Source organism: Stegostoma tigrinum, chromosome 12, assembly GCF_030684315.1.
Source record: "Stegostoma tigrinum isolate sSteTig4 chromosome 12, sSteTig4.hap1, whole genome shotgun sequence".
Classification (NCBI taxonomy): Eukaryota; Metazoa; Chordata; class Chondrichthyes; order Orectolobiformes; family Stegostomatidae; genus Stegostoma; species Stegostoma tigrinum.
This window is the reverse complement of record NC_081365.1, coordinates 45,905,184-45,923,187: the sequence shown is the minus strand read 5'-3', so window position 1 is coordinate 45,923,187 and position 18,004 is coordinate 45,905,184. Positions and strand designations below refer to the sequence as shown.

The following is an 18,004-nucleotide window of genomic DNA, read 5'->3' as shown; positions in this document are numbered from 1 at the left end:
TAAATTAAAAACTTCAGAGGTTGAGTCAATTCTGTTTAATAGTTACCCAGAAAGGGGTAGAGGATTAAAAACCTGCACTCACTGCTGAATTACAGTTAAATCAAAAGCCTTAATCACAGACTGATAATTGATCCGACTCTTTACAGCACTCTTAACCTAGACAATCATCCCCACCCACGCTCCCCCTCTGGCCTGATGACTTTACGCACAAGTAGACCCTGGCCCAACCTGAAATTTCTACTCAGTTTCTCTACCAAATCCAACAAACATCATCCCAAAGGAAATCAACACTTTGCCCTCACTTCCTTCCAACTTCAATGCAACATTCTCCTCCCACTGCCAGACCAGGCACCCCCTAACCTAACCAAACACTTCTTCACTTACCTGGCAACCCGGTCAGTTAGCACACTAATCACATCTAATCTGGCACCCTAAACAGCTGCCAGCCTAACCCCACACTTACCTACACTCTACCCTTCCACTGGAGCTGTCCAAGTGACTGGATATGCTGCTGGTCATTTAAGTCTCAGACCACAGCACACTGCTAAAAATGGAGACTTGATTTCTGCAAAGATCTCCTTTACTGCTGAACTCGTACATTCCTGAATAGGTTTGTAACAGGAGGCCCTCGTCCAGGAATCAGAAGCCAGATACATCATAGATTTCCTTAGAATTTATAAAGGTTACAAAGCAAGATCTAAAAGTTAAGTGCTAATTTCTGTCTTAATAGATTTCTGTACCTTGTTCTATAAATGGCACGTGTATTAAACTGTCTGTTTCTCCTTAATCAAAAGCAAACTATTGTGAATGCTGGAAATCAAATAAACACAGAAAATGCTGGAAGGCCAAGTAACATCTTTGAGAGAGAGAGATAAGATTCTCTTGTCCTGTTTCTCTCTCCATTGATGATCTGATCTGCTTTTATTTCAGATTTACAGCATTTTTTATGACTTGATTCATTTACCAAAAAGTTAACACGCTTCAATCTAAAGTAAATTTTGCTAAAAATTTATCAATCTTGACTATAAGTCAAACAACTTCAGATTTTTTTCACGAATGAACCTATTCAGAAATCAATCTTTATTTAGATTTTATGGTTTATACAGTTCCACTGTTTTAATGATATCCATTATTGGCTTACATTAACTGATCAGTAATACAAAACTGCACAAAGATAACTTGCAGTAAATGACTGCCTGTGATATTGGCTATGTGGACAATTGTTGAAATTTACTCATATGCAAGGGGGTTGTGTTAGTGACAAACAAGTACAAATGCTGTGGTACAGTTCAAGCATATTCCCATACTACAGCACATAATGAAAGGTGCTGTTTCAATCAACTTGTTGTAAATCAACTAATTTTCACCTTAATTACAAATAACCAGTTAAAAATTCCATCTGTCTTTACAGAACTTGAATAGATTCAAGATTTCATTGGCAGAAAAAGTAGAAACATCAATAACTTGCACATAAAATTCAGACTGAAAGCTGCACTGCTCACAATATTTTGGCTTCTACAACTAAGCCTGAATTCTTAAAGCAAGCCAGAAAATAAATGTTGTTTTTGATAAATAGTCCCACTACAGCTGTCAGAACGTTAGCTGCAGCTTTACAACACAAAATTCATTGCAGTAGTTTTTTAGTAGTATACTGGCAGCTACTAAAGTAAATCAAATAGGATTATACTAGTTTATTACATAAAGAGCATACAACTCCTCTCTTTCTGTAGCAGAATGTCACGTCTGTCTTGATTCTCTGCCTGCAACGCTATTCTGCATATTTTCAAATGTAGTGTTGTTATCCACTCCATCTGGGAATTCCAACTTCTCGCAGATTAGCTTTTTCAGCGGTAAATACTTTGAGATCTCATTCGGATCAGTAAAAAGATACTGTGGAACATTCTGAAACACAAGTGAATCTGATTAGGTTTAGGGAATTACATGCAAGTTTTTTTAACCTCCTCCCACCAATCCAGGGTCCTGAAAATGTAGTATGACATTCTAACTCATCAATACTTATACTTAACACATTCACCCATGTATTTCAAACTAATTAACACATGCAGTAAAATGGCAAAAGAAAAAAAATCTGGAGAATGGTAGAAAGAAATTTTTGCGTACTATGCGACAGCATAATTTTAGGGCCCATTTATTTTTAGACAAAAGCTAGCCTAAGCTTTAAATATGCTGTAAAATGTTTGGATCATAAAATACGCTGACAGTTCCTTACTATACATACAGAACTCAACCATGGTGGTCCTTAAAGTGCTGTTGTTTTTACAGCTGATCTGTAAATGCGTCCTTTGTAGAAGGATTGCCCTCCCAACTTAGGTCACAAAAATGAGCACACAAAAAAAGAATTTCCACGAACACTCCTTTGCATGAAAGGTCATCATTCCATCAGATTTGGCAAAACAGGACAGGAATTATGAGGAAATCTGACATGCAATTTACATTTGCCAACTGTTCACGTGTTGCATTTCCAAAATGCCTGGTAATCTTTTAATTTTTAAGTAATTAAATTACAAATTCCAGACACTTCAAAAAATTTACCTGAAGAGCAGATATACTACTTTCCCGAGAGCTGTATTCAGACAGAAGGTAGTTTTTGTCAGCCTTTGAAAGAGAAAGAAATATTTTTCTTTGTTAAAAATTTATCTCACCTTTCATTGTTCTTCACTTTTTAAGTTCATATACTATTTTCCCAGATCTCTTTGGAAAGGACCAAAATGTACGGTCTAGATCTTCAAGGGAAAACATTACTGCTGCTTCAACTTCTGTTTTGGCACTGTTCAATGTTTTTTCCTTCAACATATTCTTTTCAGTTTCTATTAGGGCCTGGGTATGGGGTTCTGCTAAAGGGTTTTAAAACATCGTCATATTTTCTTTCTTCATTTTTTGCCACGTTCAGTATTTTCTGTTTTGTTCCAGATTTCCAGCATCAGCAATATTTTATTTCTTATTTTGGGTTTAGAGAAGAACAAAGAAGGGCTTTAAATTTTGTAAACTACAAAATACATTTTTGTAAAAAATAATATAGCCTCATTTCTGAAAATTGTACAGTTATAGATGAGGAAGGTATGCAATCCATCTTTATTTAACCATTCAGGAAAAGAAACAAATTGCCCAGTAGTGTTCAAGATTGTTTATGTTAAAATGTGTTAGTCATGGTAAAAACCCCCAAATGGGGTTATAGGGAAAGGGTGAGATGCTCTTCGGAGGGTCAGTGCAAACTCAGTGGGCTGAATGGCCTCTTTCTGCACTGTACGGATTCTATGAAACTCTAATTGTAGAGTTCCTTCATATCTAATTGTTTCTTAAATCATTTTATCGTTTTCATCCTCATTGCTCAATCATGTCTTTGTCAAGTGTTGAAAACATTAAATAAAAAGTGGAAAGACAAAAGAAAAACCGAAAAGAATATGGTGGTATCATAGAAGTTTTATTTATTTGGCAAATTTCAGCCGAAAGCCACTGAGTTATTGGAGCAAAATTACCAAGAAAATGTATTCCTTCACAAAACAAGACTGAAGGCAAAGTGGAAGGCAGTCACAAAATGTTTTGAAAGGCAAAATCTATTTGTATGTAGAGATTTCATGAACAAGGTTAACTATGTGGCATTTCCAAAACTGCTATGAAGACAAGAAAAAAAACGGCCAAGATTTTTTATTCCCTCAGAAAGCTTCACATGGGAGTTGATCTTTTTGACCAGAACTTTAACTTTCTTGATGTGCAATTGGACAGGCTATCCAAGTAGCCTACCACATTAAAAAATTCAGACAGCCAACCAGTAAATAAAAAGCACTAATCAAATAACATGTTAAAAAATTTGCAGACAGCAAAAATCATGATTCTCATATACAAATAGAGTAAAAGCAGCGATGCTGAAGTATCATCAGCTGACATAAAATAAGAACTTTTTTTAAAAATCCTGTAATTAATCATAAAAGAGGCATTTAACATTACATAAATACAAAATTATATTCTCAGGGGCAAATCAGTTATTCAGCTGTAGTTCTTTCCCAAATGGCCAATGAAACCCAATGAACAAGATTTAATCTTTTAATGAGTTTCTTATGGGAGATAGGAGAACAGAAGAAGGGCAAGTCCTCACTAGATCTGATGATTTTGCAGATTACTGACTTTGTATGTGGGCATGGGGAGAGGAATGGGTGTCCACAACAAAGTCTAACTACAACAACAGACGTTCATATTAATTTGAATTTGTGGATAATAGCAATAAACATTGTATCATTAAAAAGCTGAGCTATTGCAGAGACTTGGTGTCAGCAACACAAGAAGTATTGCATTTGAGGTTGAAATAGGGACACACTTCCTGTAACGAGTAGGAGGAAACATAGCAAAACAAATATGTCGTTCATACAGCATTGGATTGGAAATAATCATCGAACTCGATCCTGTGTTCCAATTATTCTTTTCCAATGGAAAATCCAATAGGTTCATGGAGAATAAATAAGAACGAATGATAACTCTGCACAGTACAGACATAAAATTACAGTTCATCTGCATGTATTATAGTTACTAAATTACATCATATTTTGTTTCAATACCACAATATGAATACAATATATAGATAAGGTAAAGGGCACTTATGGCCTCGTGGTTATGTCCCTACTTCTGGGCCAGAATGTCTGTTTTCAAGTCCTAGACGTGTGTCAAAATATTTGTAAATAAGTTGAGTTAAAGTATCAATAGAAAACGTAGATAATTGTTATCCACCCTTACCTCATGATAAACTCTTGTATCATTTGTTCGAATGAGTACTCCATCAACTCTCAAGAAAAACCGCAGTAGCACAAAGAAACTAGATGGCATCACTCTCTTGAAAAACAGATGAATAAATTATTCAAATACACTGCCACAAGCCTCTACTTCTCCTTTATTTTCTTTTCTTTTCAACATATATCAAGTTTGCTTTTGAAAATTACTTCTATCAGCTTCCAACACCCTTTCACACAGTGCATTCTAAACCACAACTCACTGAGGAAAGGAAGTATCTCTGATTCCTTTACCAAACATCTTAAATCCGTGCACTTTGGTAACGCATCATCTTCCTGGTGAATAGTTTTGATTAGCTTAATCTTATCAAAATCCTTTGAACATGTCCGCTACTTAGATCTTTGTGGAGACAGAAGCAGAGCTAACATTTTCGGGTCAATTACTTTTTATGACAACTGGCAAACTTTAGAGCTACAATATATTTTAAGCAAGCAACATTTTATGGTAATAATAAATCCTGGTATTGTAAAAATTGGAAATAGTAAAGGGAAAGTCTGTGACAAGGTAGCTGGAAGACAGGAGATATTAACTTATATAAAAGACGACTGTGAAATGCAGAAGAAGATATAAGGACATATGTAAGGTGAGGAAAGATGGATTAATGAACTGTGGAGATATATGTGTGTGTATGTATGTGTATGAAGAGCGACATCAATGACAATAGAGATACCAAGGTGTAGAGCTGGATGAACACAGCAGGCCAAGCAGCATCAGAGGAGCAGGAAAGCTGACAGTCTGAAGAAGGATCCTCTGATGCTTCTTGGCCTGCTGTGTTCATCCAGCTCTACACCTTGTTATCTCAGATTCTCCAGCATCGGCAGTTCCTAGTATCAATGACAGTAGCTACCCAACATTGGAACAAAAACAAACAGTCTTTATAAAAAAAAGGATCTGAAATAGTTAAACTCCATTTGAATCTGGAAGGCTCTATCAAAAAAAAACAGATGCTGTTCCTTAGTCTTTCGGCAAACATCATTGGAATAATGTAGGAGACCAATGACAAATTGATCAGACTAGGCAAATCACATCTCGAAGTGTTTCCTTTTCTAACAAGTGATCAGTCTAAAGCATTAACTTTGTTTCATGAATTTTTCTGGTCCTTAATTCATATCTGCAGAATCCGCATTATCTTTCTTTGTCCTTCATCCTATTACCATTCTGAGAAAGCTCTTTAACCTTCTCGAAGGCTTTGGCGTTCTGCCTAAAGTATGTGGCCAGAATTGGAGTCATAGATAGACACAGTATTTCAATTAAAGTGTATTTGGTGATTTTATAAAGACCACACACATATGGGCAGAAGTATACCATTTGGCCCATCAAGTCTCTCTGCCATTCAATGAGACAGTGGCTGAAAAAAATGCTCAATTCCACTTTATTGGCTTTCCTCCCATTAGCCTCAATTCTCTTATTTCAGCCTTAAATATTCTTAATGAACCAGCCTCAACAGCCCTCTGCAATAAAGATCTCCACAGATTCATCAGCCTAGGAGAGAAAAAATTTCTTCTCATCCTGTCCTGACCAGGTAAACCTCTTGCTCTGAGATTATATCCTCTTATCCTCAATTTACCTCTCTATGTGAAACCACCTCTCCACAGCTATCCTACTAAAGGTTTCAATTAGGTCACCTCACATTCTTCGACATTCCAAAAGGCCAGGTCCAACCTACTCAACCTCTCTCTGTAAGAAAATCACTTCACACCCAGAATCTAGCTAGTTAACCTTCTCAGGACTGCCACCAATATCAGTACATCTTTCCTTAGACAAGGAGATCAATATTTCACGTGTGATCTGATGAGTGCCTTGTATAGTTTAACAAGACTGCTCTCTTTATATATTTCAGTACCTTTAATATGAAAGCCAAAAGTCCATTTGTCTGCCCTATTATCCACTGAGCATGGATGCTGGCGTTTCATAACTTATGCATGAGGATGCCCAAATCCATCTGTGCTGAAGATTTTTTAAATCACTGACCATTTCAATAATATTCAGTTCTTTTATTCTTCCTGCCAAACTATATAAACTTGCATTTTTCCATCTTATATTCCATCTACCAAGTTTCTGCCCAGTCACTTGCCTTGTCTATAACCATCTGTTGACTCTTTGTATCATCATTTCTTCCATTTTTGCGTCATTCAGAAACATAATAGTCCATTCACTTCCATCATCCAAGTCACTAATATATAATGCCCCAGCACCAATCCCTGTCACTCTACTACTTGCAGATTACCATCCTGAAATTGTCCCTTTTATCCTAAATTCTCTGCCTTCAATTGATTAGCTAACCACTAACCGTACTAATATACTATCCCCAACAGCATGGCCTCATATTATTAAGCAGCCTCAAATGCTGTACATTAAATACATTACATTCACTGGCTCCCCTATTTATGCCCCACTTGTTACCACCTCAAAAAATTCTAATAAATTTTTCAGGCATGATTTCCACTTCTTGAAGCCACGCTGACTCTGCTTGATTACATTATGCATTTCTACATGTTCTGCTGCTGTCTTCTTTATAATAGTCTCAATGTTTTCCCAATGGTAGATGTTAAGATAACAGGCCTACGGTTACCAGTATTTTGTCTCCCTCCCTTTTTGAATAAAGGTGTCACCATAGACAGTCGTCCAATCCTCTGGAATTGTCCAAGCAACTACGTATTCTCAGATTACCGCCATTGCAATCCACTATCTCTGTAGCTGCTTCCTTTAAAATTTAAGGATGTAACTCATTAGGTGCAGTGGACACATCATCCTTTAGTCCCATGAGTTTGCTAAGTACCTTCTTCTCCAGTAAAAGTTATTGTATTTGTTTCTCTTCATGCGCGCTACCCCCAGCTTCATTTTAAAATCTGACTGGCATTATAACGGAAACTGATCAGCAATGCACAGAGAAGAATAAAAACTGTTGGAAAAACTGTTGAAAATTAAATTAAGACTATTACAGAAATGATTTAATACATGCACTGCATGATTTATTTCATTGGCCTGATCCAACATGATTTAGTCCAAACAAAAATTTAACAGAACAATGATTTCACTGGCATTCCTTTAATGTTTAAAGTAGGATATTGGGATTAAAAACAAAAACAAAACAAAGCCACAGTTGTTACACAGTAAAAAGAAAAGGCGACCGCTCATTGAATCACAGAATGTTCCAATGCAGATGGCTCTGTGCACAAACAACTCAGCTGGTACGACTCCTCCAATTTTTTCTGGTAATTCTGCAAACTCTTTTCTCTTTAAATAATTATCCTTATGAAACTCATGATTAATTGTGCCTGCATTCCACTCTTAGATAGTACATTCCAGATTTTAACTATACACTAGGTGTTTATCCTCTGTCAGCTTTGGTTATTTTACCATCCATTTAAACCCGTATCCTCTGATCTCCATGCTTCTACTTATTCAACAGTTTCTCCCTATTCGCAGACCCTTCAAGATTTTGAGCAAGTCTCTCAAATTTCCTCTCCAAGGAAAACAGCCCAAGTTTCACCAATCAATGCACATAACAAAAGGTCGTAACAGGCTCATACAACACAAACGGGCCTTTTGGCCCACCACATTTGTCAATCAACAAACATCATAACTCCAATATTCCCACTTACCTGTACTTGGATAATATCCTATTACGTCTTGGCATTTAAGTACTCATCCAGACGCTTCTTAAATGTTGCTGAGTTTCTGCCTCCACTGCCCTCTTGGGCAGCATCTTCCATATTTCTACTACCCCCGGGTAACAAATTTCTCAGGTCTCCTCTAAAGCATTTGCTCCTCACCTTAAACCTATGCCCGCTGGTCTAAGACACATCTGCCATGGAGAAGAGACTGTCGCAATCTACACTGTCTATAACTGTCATAATTTTGTACACTTTGAACAGATTCCCCCTCAGCCTCTTCTACGCCGAGGTAAACAAAGCCAGCCTATTCAGTCTTTCCTCATAAGTGAGTTTTTTCATCCCAGGTAATATCCTGGTAAATCTTGTTGGCGCCCTCTCCAGTGCAATCACAATCTTCCAATAGTGTGGCACCAGAACTGCTGTGAATGTAGTCATGATATTGAAACTGTTGAAATAGGCTTTGTTGAATGAACAACTTTATCTGAAAAACTGCATTTTGTCTGTATTGGTCATTATTTTTCACTATAATTGTGCATTATTACTGTTCAGCAACCTCTTTGAAAAACAAATTTTACATTTATAGAATGTCAAGTTTCTTCATTGTCATAAATGAATAGGTTTTAAAATGTTTAAAAAGTCTTTTTGATATTTTAACTTTTACCTGAATAAAGTGGATTTTCCAATCTTTATTTTGCTATTATAAAATTAGTTAAAATTAAAACCTGAAAAAAAATGGAGTGGGCGGAATTGTGTAGTTACTCACTGAATCACAAAACAGCCAAAGGATCTAATCCTACTCCTAATTTGTATTTTCAAATCAAAAGCTCTATCACCAAGGGGACAACATGCTGGTATAAACAGTGTCTTGTACCACAGAATGTTAATTAACAATTGTAAGCCGTTCAAACACTTTTGCATTATGCTCCCACTTTCCCTTCCTTCTGTCTGGCACCCATTTAGAATTGTAATCTTTGTTTTATGTTACCTTTCCCTCACTCCAGGCAAAAATATCTCACCACCTTTCTCTGTATTATATTTCATCTCCCACATATTTTCATCAGCCTATCAAAGTCTGTAACTTTTCACAGTTTATAGTTCTCAATACTTTCAACACACAGGACACCTGCACATTTTGAAATTGCATGATGTATATCCAAATTCAGGTCATTAATATTGATAAGAAAAGGCAATGATCCTAGTACTTACCAGAGAATTCACTATATATATTTTATTTTCAGCTTTCACTGCTTACAGGATGGTGTCATTAACAACTTTTGTAATGAGACCTGCAAGATCATACATCTTACCACTTTCACACTGAGCATGGAGACACCATGGTCATGAAGTTCATCTTCAAACAACAAAACTTCTTCAAAATACATGATCTGCTCTCTTGTTTTCAATTTTTCCAAATCAATACGTTCAGTTGTAGGAGTAACCTAGAAACGAGATGAATGCATATCACTCAACCAACTAAAGAATGGCTACACAATACTATCTAATAACAAAGTTATTACACGGATAAAATTATCCTTGGACATTACAATAACACTAATAAAAAGACAAAGAGTTCATAAATTTGATAACATTTTGAAGATTCACTTCATTAGACCAAATTTCCAGCCATTACATATAACCATGTATCTATGGAATATTCTTAAGCACGAATACTAATATAACAAATTGGTGGAGTAAAGTCAACGTTGTCACAAATTACCTTTAGCTTTAACTCGTCACCAAGTAATGTTCCTTTATAATCTGTAGTAAAAGTCCAATCGTAGGGTTTAACAACTTCTTTAGAGTGTTCGGAATCAGCCCTAAGATTAAAACAAATAATTATCTTAAATTTATTACACAAAACCTACTCTAATTCATTCTGCAATCAGGCAAAACACACCTCCAAATTAAGATAATCCCAGCATAATGCACTTTTAACTATGAAATTGTAAAATATAGTAAGACACTAATTCCAATACCTGAAAATTAATCTGAATCACCTGTGAAAAAAACTTCAAATACAAGATATAAATAATCAAACTGGCACTGTATTAGCAACGATTAAAACCACTGGGTCTTATTTAAGATATTATCTGCTAAACTAAATAATATTTTTGGACTTAAGGTATCTGACCTCACCTGCTTTCTTGCCACGCCTCCGCACAAGCAACTTTCACTGTGCCATGGCCGTTATCCACTGTCCTTAAGGCATCTGTAGCATTAAATGAAATTCCAAATCCTCCTGCATGTTGGACTTTTAAGACATTATCACCAAACAACATCTCGGGAAGGGAATGCATTTTCATTTCCTGAGCTAACCTGTATCAGTCAGAGTAAAGTTGAAAACATTAGAATAGACAGCAACCATTACAGTACTTTTACCTAAATTACACATTATCAACAATGTCACCAAACAGCTGTAAGATCTAGGTTTAAATATTTTCTAATAAACTCGTTCATAGATGTTGTTACACACCTCAATGTCCCACCTGCCCTGCAGGAGATTCATCAGTTGAAGCTTCCTAGTCTAGAGGTGAGGACCCTACCATTGCTCCACAGAAGGACTAAAGATCTAGGTTTACATTCAAGTATAAACTAAAACAAAATTATGGATCCAATTTATTCAATATAAGTCTCATTTCTTGAGGATACGTTCTATTAAATTCTTCAAGAATTGTAGCTAAACTTTTGGAAAATAGTTTTTCACATTGTATTCAAGCTCCTACCATTCCATTACAAAACAGAGGAAAAGTCAAGTTTGTGCAATTCTGATTCCAGCTTACAACAAGTCAACTTCAAATTCTAGTTTTTGCCCATCAGGAAGTGTATGTACATACAGGTCATACATACAGGAGTTGAAAAGGTTCAGTCACCTTGAACATGAATTCAGCTTTTGGCAGACTGAAGAGCCAACAACCATACCATATGACCATTTTGCTGTGTTACAGACAAGCTTAGACTTAACCACCTAAACAATAAGGCTCTGGCTCAGAAAACAAGTCATCTGATCATGTAAGTTTTACACATGGAATCCACAATAACCCAAAAATATTTGGGGTAACTGGACAATTGAAGAAACAGAATCATGTGACAAACCAGCTAACCCATTGTATGTTTCAGCACCTGCTTTGTCTGCAAATCAGGACAAGCACTTTCAGTGCTGAAACATTAGCAATCTCATATGGATCTCTATCTCAACAACTTGCAAGTTTCGAACCCTGTCTGCAGTTTCTTCCGCTCCATGTAGCACTGAGATTTTGTTAAAAAAAAACTTAACATAGCAGCTATCTTCATAAGGACAGATAAATAATCTATCTTTAAACATCCTCAACAAGGAACTCAGGAAAATTACCACGCTCAACTTGAAGCCTTCAAAGTCATCAAATGTTAAGAGTCCAATCCCTTTCACCTTGCTCAACTAAAATTGTGTCATCTATCCTCCCGAACTGTCAACTGTTTGTATATGTGATTGTTGGAGGGATTTTCATCAGTTTCAGAGAACAAGTACAATATACATTAATCCTTTCTTCCTTTCAAAAGCAAAAATCAAGGATATTTACATCCTTATCCTTTACTGTCACAGCACACAAACAGTTTAACACTCACTGATGCTTTTGGTAGCCACATCCTTTTTGCTAAAAACCTATTATAATTAAATGATGAGTAGATAAAATGGTCCGCTCTTGCTGGACCTGCCCCCAGGAGACAATTTTTTTTACTATAACAGATGAGGCACTGCACTTATAAATGTTTGACTTATCCTGATGCAGGATCAGTAAGTTATTATTTCTACTTTTTGCAAATGGAGATATTACTAGACAGTAAATTAGTTTAGAAATCAAAGTTATTTTCATACTTTTCAATGTCCTTTGATTTCATAATATGGCTTTTGTTGGCAGTTAGTTTCCATGGTCCAAAGTTAAATTCTTGCTTGCTGTTTTTGAAACTATGTGTTGTCATAGCGGTTGAATGTCACCTAAAAGAAAATATTCAGTTAATTCAATAAATCATCTCGGTTATAGTGTATGTATAGTGGCTGTGCAAGCATATCTTTGATCGCATAAATACTAGAGATTGAAGACTATAAGCATACAGTGTATTATAGAAATCACTTTTATATACTGTTTATTATTTTATCAGGCTTAGACTTAACCAATCTGTTTATTGTTAAGAGACTTGACTCCATGCTAGAGGTGACCAGAGGGCATTTCTGTAAATAATGAAAATATAACTTTGAAGGCTGTAAAATTAATGATGCATTAAACATTTACAGTTACATCATATAATTAACATTATTGGTCTTTCCAGAGCTGCTATACGGTCAGCTAAATAAAGAAGATTAATCAAACAACACTACACTGCTGTTGCTCTTAGTAAACACTCTGCACGACGACTCGTAGCATGTACCTGAAGGCTGACCTCTTTCTACTTCCAATAAAGTACCATTACGTTTTTCAGCGAGATCAAAACAAGGGACATCTGCAAGACATTAAGTTCACTATCTTGGAATAAACAATATGATCAGAGAAGTTCGGTGAAATTCCTGGGTAATTGCTACGTTGAAATCATGATCTCTATCATCTAGAAAAATAGGTAGCAGGTGCATGGGAACACCATCATCTCCAAATTTCTTTCCACACCGTCCTGACTCGGAACTATATGACCATTCATTCATTGTTGTGGTTGTTGTTAGGTTAAAATCCAGAACTCGTTTAACAGGATGATGGGTGGCCCTACTCCTCAAGAACTCCCGGAAAGCAGCTCCCCACCACTTTTTTTTCGGGGGGGGGCACGAGGGCAAAATATACAACTTTTAATCATCAACTTTGAAGGCCGAAGAATTAAATTAAAACAGAGAAAAACCCCAGCGCACTCAGGCTATGGTTCTATGCTACTCTCAGTTATTTGCATCTCCAAGCTCCGCACAAGAATCTGTAATTGATTGCTACAGTTCCCCCCGAGCCCCGACCCCCACTCTCACTCTAATCAACCCCTCTCGTACGGTTTGATAGAGATAATGGGAACTGCAGATGCTGGAGAATTCCAAGATAATAAAATGTGAGGCTGGATGAACACAGCAGGCCAAGCAGCATCTCAGGAGCACAAAAGCTGACGTTTCGGGCCCAGACCCTTCATCAGAGAGGGGGATGGGGAGAGGGGGGGAGGCGGACGGAAGATGGAGAGTAAAGAAGATAGGTGGAGAGAGTGTAGGTGGGGAGGTAGGGAGGGGATAGGTCAGTCCAGGAAAGACGGACAGGTCAAGGAGGTGGGATGAGGTTAGTAGGTAGATGGGGGTGCGGCTTGGGGTGGGAGGAAGGGATGGGTGAGAGGAAGAACGGGTTAGGGAGGCAGAGACAGGTTGGGACTGGTTTTGGGATGCAGTGGGTGGGGGGGAAGAGCTGGGCCGGTTGTGTGGTGCAGTGGGGGGAGGGGACAAACTGGGCTGGTTTAGGGATGCAGTAGGGGAAGGGGAGATTTTGAAACTGGTGAAGTCCACATTGATACCATATGGCTGCAGGGTTCCCAGGCGGAATATGAGTTCCTGTTCCTGCAACCTTCGGGTGGCATCATTGTGGCAGTGCAGGAGGCCCATGATGGACATGTCATCTAGAGAATGGGAGGGGGAGTGGAAATGGTTTGCGACTGGGAGGTGCAGTTGTTTGTTGCGAACTGAGCGGAGGTGTTCTGCAAAGCGGTCCCCAAGCCTCCGCTTGGTTTCCCCAATGTAGAGGGAGCCGCACCGGGTACAGTGGATGCAGTATACCACATTGGCAGATGTGCAGGTACTTACTTTGCTCCATCACTACACCCACCCCACACCGATCTCCCGTCCGGCTCACCTGCCTCCCGCTGGTGACTCCAGCCCCACGATCCGCCGCTGCCGGTGATTTCCTAGGCCCCGGTCCGCCGCTAATCCAGTCCCACATCGCCGGCACCCGCCAATCGTTCCGAGCTGAAAGGTCCCACTGACTAGGGGATACAGCTTTTCCTCCCACACGGGGAGAGAGGGGAGGGGACCTTTCAAACAGCAGCCCCGCCCCCTCCTTTGGCCTGTGTACACTTTGTGAGCGAACCCAGACTGTCATTTCACAACATCCTGCAAAAAAAGTGCCCCGGGAGCCCGACTTAGGAAGATCAAGCAACAGCTACTCCTCAGATTCACCCTTCCGCCCCCAACCCTCACTCCCTACCACCCCATCTCGTACCCATCCCCTCCACCTATCTCCTCACCAACCGCTTCCCCTCCACATCTCTCCCCCTCCACATCTCTCCCCCTGCACACCCCCATCTCTCCCCATCCAAATCTCTCCTCCTCCACACCCCCATCTCTCCCCCACCGCACCCCCATCTCTCCCCATCCACATCTCTCCTCCTCCACACCCCCATCTCTCCCCCACCGCACCCCCATCTCTCCCCCTCCACATCTCTCCCTCACTGCACACCCATCTCTCCCCCTCCACATCTCTCCCCCACTGCGCCCCTATCTCTCCCCCTCCACATCTCTCCCCCTCCACATCTCTCCCCCACCGTGCCCCATCTCTCCCCATCCACATCTCTCCCCCTCCACATCTCTCCACCACCATGCCCCCATCTCTCCCTCCACATCTCTCCCCCTCCACACCCCCATCTCTCCCCCACCGCACTCCCATCTCTCCCCATCCACTTCTCTCCCCCTCCACATCTCTCCACCACCGCGCCTCCATCTCTCCCCCTCCACATCTCTCCGCCACCGCGCCCCCATCTCTCCCCGTCCACAACTCCCCCTCCACGCCCCATCTCTCCCCCTCCACATCTCTCCCCCTCCACACCCCCATCTCTCCCCCACCGCACCCCCATCTCTCCCCATCCACATCTCTCCTCCTCCACACCCCCATCTCTCCCCCACCGCACCCCCATCTCTCCCCATCCACATCTCTCCCCCTCCACATCTCTCCCCCTCCACATCTCTCCCTCACTGCACACCCATCTCTCCCCCTCCACATCTCTCCCCCACTGCGCCCCTATCTCTCCCCCTCCACATCTCTCCCCCTCCACATCTCTCCCCCATCTCTCCCCATCCACATCTCTCCCCCTCCACATCTCTCCCCCTCCACACCCCCATCTCTCCACCACCGCGCCTCCATCTCTCCCCCTCCACATCTCTCCGCTACCGCGCCCCCATCTCTCCCCGTCCACAACTCCCCCTCCATGCCCCATCTCTCCCCCTCCCCATCTCTCCCCCTCCACATCTCTCCCCCTCCACATCTCTCCCCCACCGCGCCCCCATCTCTCCCCATCCACATCTCTCCCCCTCCACATCTCTCCACCACCATGCCCCCATCTCTCCCTCCACATCTCTCCACCACCATGCCCCCATCTCTCCCTCCACATCTCTCCCCCTCCACACCCCCATCTCTCCCCCACCGCACCCCCATCTCTCCCCATCCACATCTCTCCCCCTCCACATCTCTCCACCACCGCGCCTCCATCTCTCCCCCTCCACATCTCTCCGCCACCGCGCCCCCATTTCTCCCCGTCCACAACTCCCCCTCCACGGCCCCATCTCTCCCCCTCCACATCTCACCCCCCACATCCCTCATTTCTCTCCTCCAGTTCTCTCCCCCTCCACAGCTCTCCCCCACCGCGCTCCCATCTCTCCCCCCCACGCCTCTCCCCCACCACGCCCCCATCTCTCCTCCTCCACATCACTCCGCCACCACGCCCCCATCTCTCCCCCTCCACATCTCTCCCCCACATCTCTCCCCCTCCACATCTCTCCTCCTCCACATCACTCCGCCACCACGCCCCCATCTCTCCCCACCACATCTCTCCCCCTCTATATCGCTCCGCTACTATGCCCCCATCTCTCCCCCACCACGCCCCCATCTCTCCCCCTCCACATCTCTTCCCCTACCACACCCCCATCTCTCCCCCTCCACATCGCTCCCCCACCACATCTGTCCCCCCCACGCACACATCTCTCCCCCTCCACATCTCTCCCCCTCCACATCTCTCCCCCATCTCTCCCCATCCACATCTCTCCCCCTCCACATCTCTCCCCCTCCACACCCCCATCTCTCCACCACCGCGCCTCCATCTCTCCCCCTCCACATCTCTCCGCTACCGCGCCCCCATCTCTCCCCGTCCACAACTCCCCCTCCATGCCCCATCTCTCCCCCTCCCCATCTCTCCCCCTCCACATCTCTCCCCCTCCACATCTCTCCCCCACCGCGCCCCCATCTCTCCCCATCCACATCTCTCCCCCTCCACATCTCTCCACCACCATGCCCCCATCTCTCCCTCCACATCTCTCCACCACCATGCCCCCATCTCTCCCTCCACATCTCTCCCCCTCCACACCCCCATCTCTCCCCCACCGCACCCCCATCTCTCCCCATCCACATCTCTCCCCCTCCACATCTCTCCACCACCGCGCCTCCATCTCTCCCCCTCCACATCTCTCCGCCACCGCGCCCCCATTTCTCCCCGTCCACAACTCCCCCTCCACGGCCCCATCTCTCCCCCTCCACATCTCACCCCCCACTACCCTCATTTCTCTCCTCCAGTTCTCTCCCCCTCCACAGCTCTCCCCCACCGCGCTCCCATCTCTCCCCCCCACGCCTCTCCCCCACCACGCCCCCATCTCTCCTCCTCCACATCACTCCGCCACCACGCCCCCATCTCTCCCCCTCCACATCTCTCCCCCACATCTCTCCCCCTCCACATCTCTCCTCCTCCACATCACTCCGCCACCACGCCCCCATCTCTCCCCACCACATCTCTCCCCCTCTATATCGCTCCGCTACTATGCCCCCATCTCTCCCCCACCACGCCCCCATCTCTCCCCCTCCACATCTCTTCCCCTACCACACCCCCATCTCTCCCCCTCCACATCGCTCCCCCACCACATCTGTCCCCCCCACGCACACATCTCTCCCCCTCCACATCTCTCCCCCACCAAATCCCCATCTCTCCCCCTCCATATCACTCCGCCACCATGCCCCCATCTCTCCCCCATCATGCCTCCATCTCTCCCCCTCCACGCCCCATCTCTCCCTCTCCACTTCTCTCCCCCACTGCACCCCCATCTCTCCCCTCCACTTCTCTCCCCCTCCACATCTCTCCCCCTCCACAGCTCTCCCCCACCGCGCTCCCATCTCTCCCCCTCCACGCCCCCGTCTCTCCTCCTCCACATCTCTTCCCCACCACGCCCCCATCTCTCCCCCTCCACATCTCTCCCCCTCCACGTCCCCATCTCTCCCCCTCCACATCTCTCCCCCTCCACATCTCTTCCCCTCCACGCCCCCATCTCTCCTCCTCCACATCACTCCACCACCACACCACCATCACGCCCCCATCTCTCCTCCTCCACGCCCCCATCTGTCCCTCACTTCTGTCCCCCACCACGCCCCCATCTCTCCCCCTCCACATCTCTTCCCCCACCACACCCCCATCTCTCCCCCTCCACATCGCTCCAACACCATATCTGTCCCCCCCACGCACCCATCCCTCCCCCTCCACGCCCCCATCTCTCCCTCTCCACTTCTCTCCCCCACCGCTCCCCCATCTCTCCCCCTCCACATCTCTCCCCCACCGCGCCCCCATCTCTC

General features: G+C 43.1%; 1 protein-coding gene across 2 annotated transcripts; it reads right to left on the bottom strand.

The window, feature by feature from the left end:
• Positions 1 to 1,060: 1,060 nt before the first annotated feature.
• tiprl (TIP41, TOR signaling pathway regulator-like (S. cerevisiae)) lies at positions 1,061 to 14,472 on the bottom strand. 2 transcript variants are annotated; one of them, XM_059650320.1, is made up of 8 exons: positions 14,206 to 14,472; positions 12,271 to 12,390; positions 10,554 to 10,733; positions 10,135 to 10,234; positions 9,725 to 9,856; positions 4,747 to 4,842; positions 2,554 to 2,616; positions 1,061 to 1,902 (listed from the first exon to the last, which is right to left on the bottom strand). In XM_059650320.1, the coding sequence occupies exons 2-8, from the start codon at positions 12,372 to 12,374 to the stop codon at positions 1,738 to 1,740; spliced, it is 840 nt and encodes a 279-aa protein (XP_059506303.1). In that variant the 5' UTR covers positions 12,375 to 12,390; positions 14,206 to 14,472; the 3' UTR covers positions 1,061 to 1,737. The 2 variants fall into 2 exon arrangements, with proteins under 2 accessions (XP_059506303.1, XP_059506302.1); XM_059650319.1 differs by having other exon boundaries at positions 14,255 to 14,463.
• Between the last annotated feature and the right edge of the window lie 3,532 nt (positions 14,473 to 18,004).

What these genes read in the sequence shown, in the direction of transcription:
- tiprl (XM_059650320.1), bottom strand. Translation starts at nt 12,374, where the DNA reads ATGACAACACATAGTTTCAAAAACAGCAAGCAAGAATTTAACTTTGGA. An exon ending in GTGACGAGTTAAAGCTAAAG is followed by an intron (nt 9,857 to 10,134) that starts GTAATTTGTGAC and finishes TCTCGTTTCTAG; the next exon opens with GTTACTCCTACAACTGAACG. An exon ending in GTAGTATATCTGCTCTTCAG is followed by an intron (nt 1,903 to 2,553) that starts GTAAATTTTTTG and finishes CTTGTGTTTCAG; the next exon opens with AATGTTCCACAGTATCTTTT.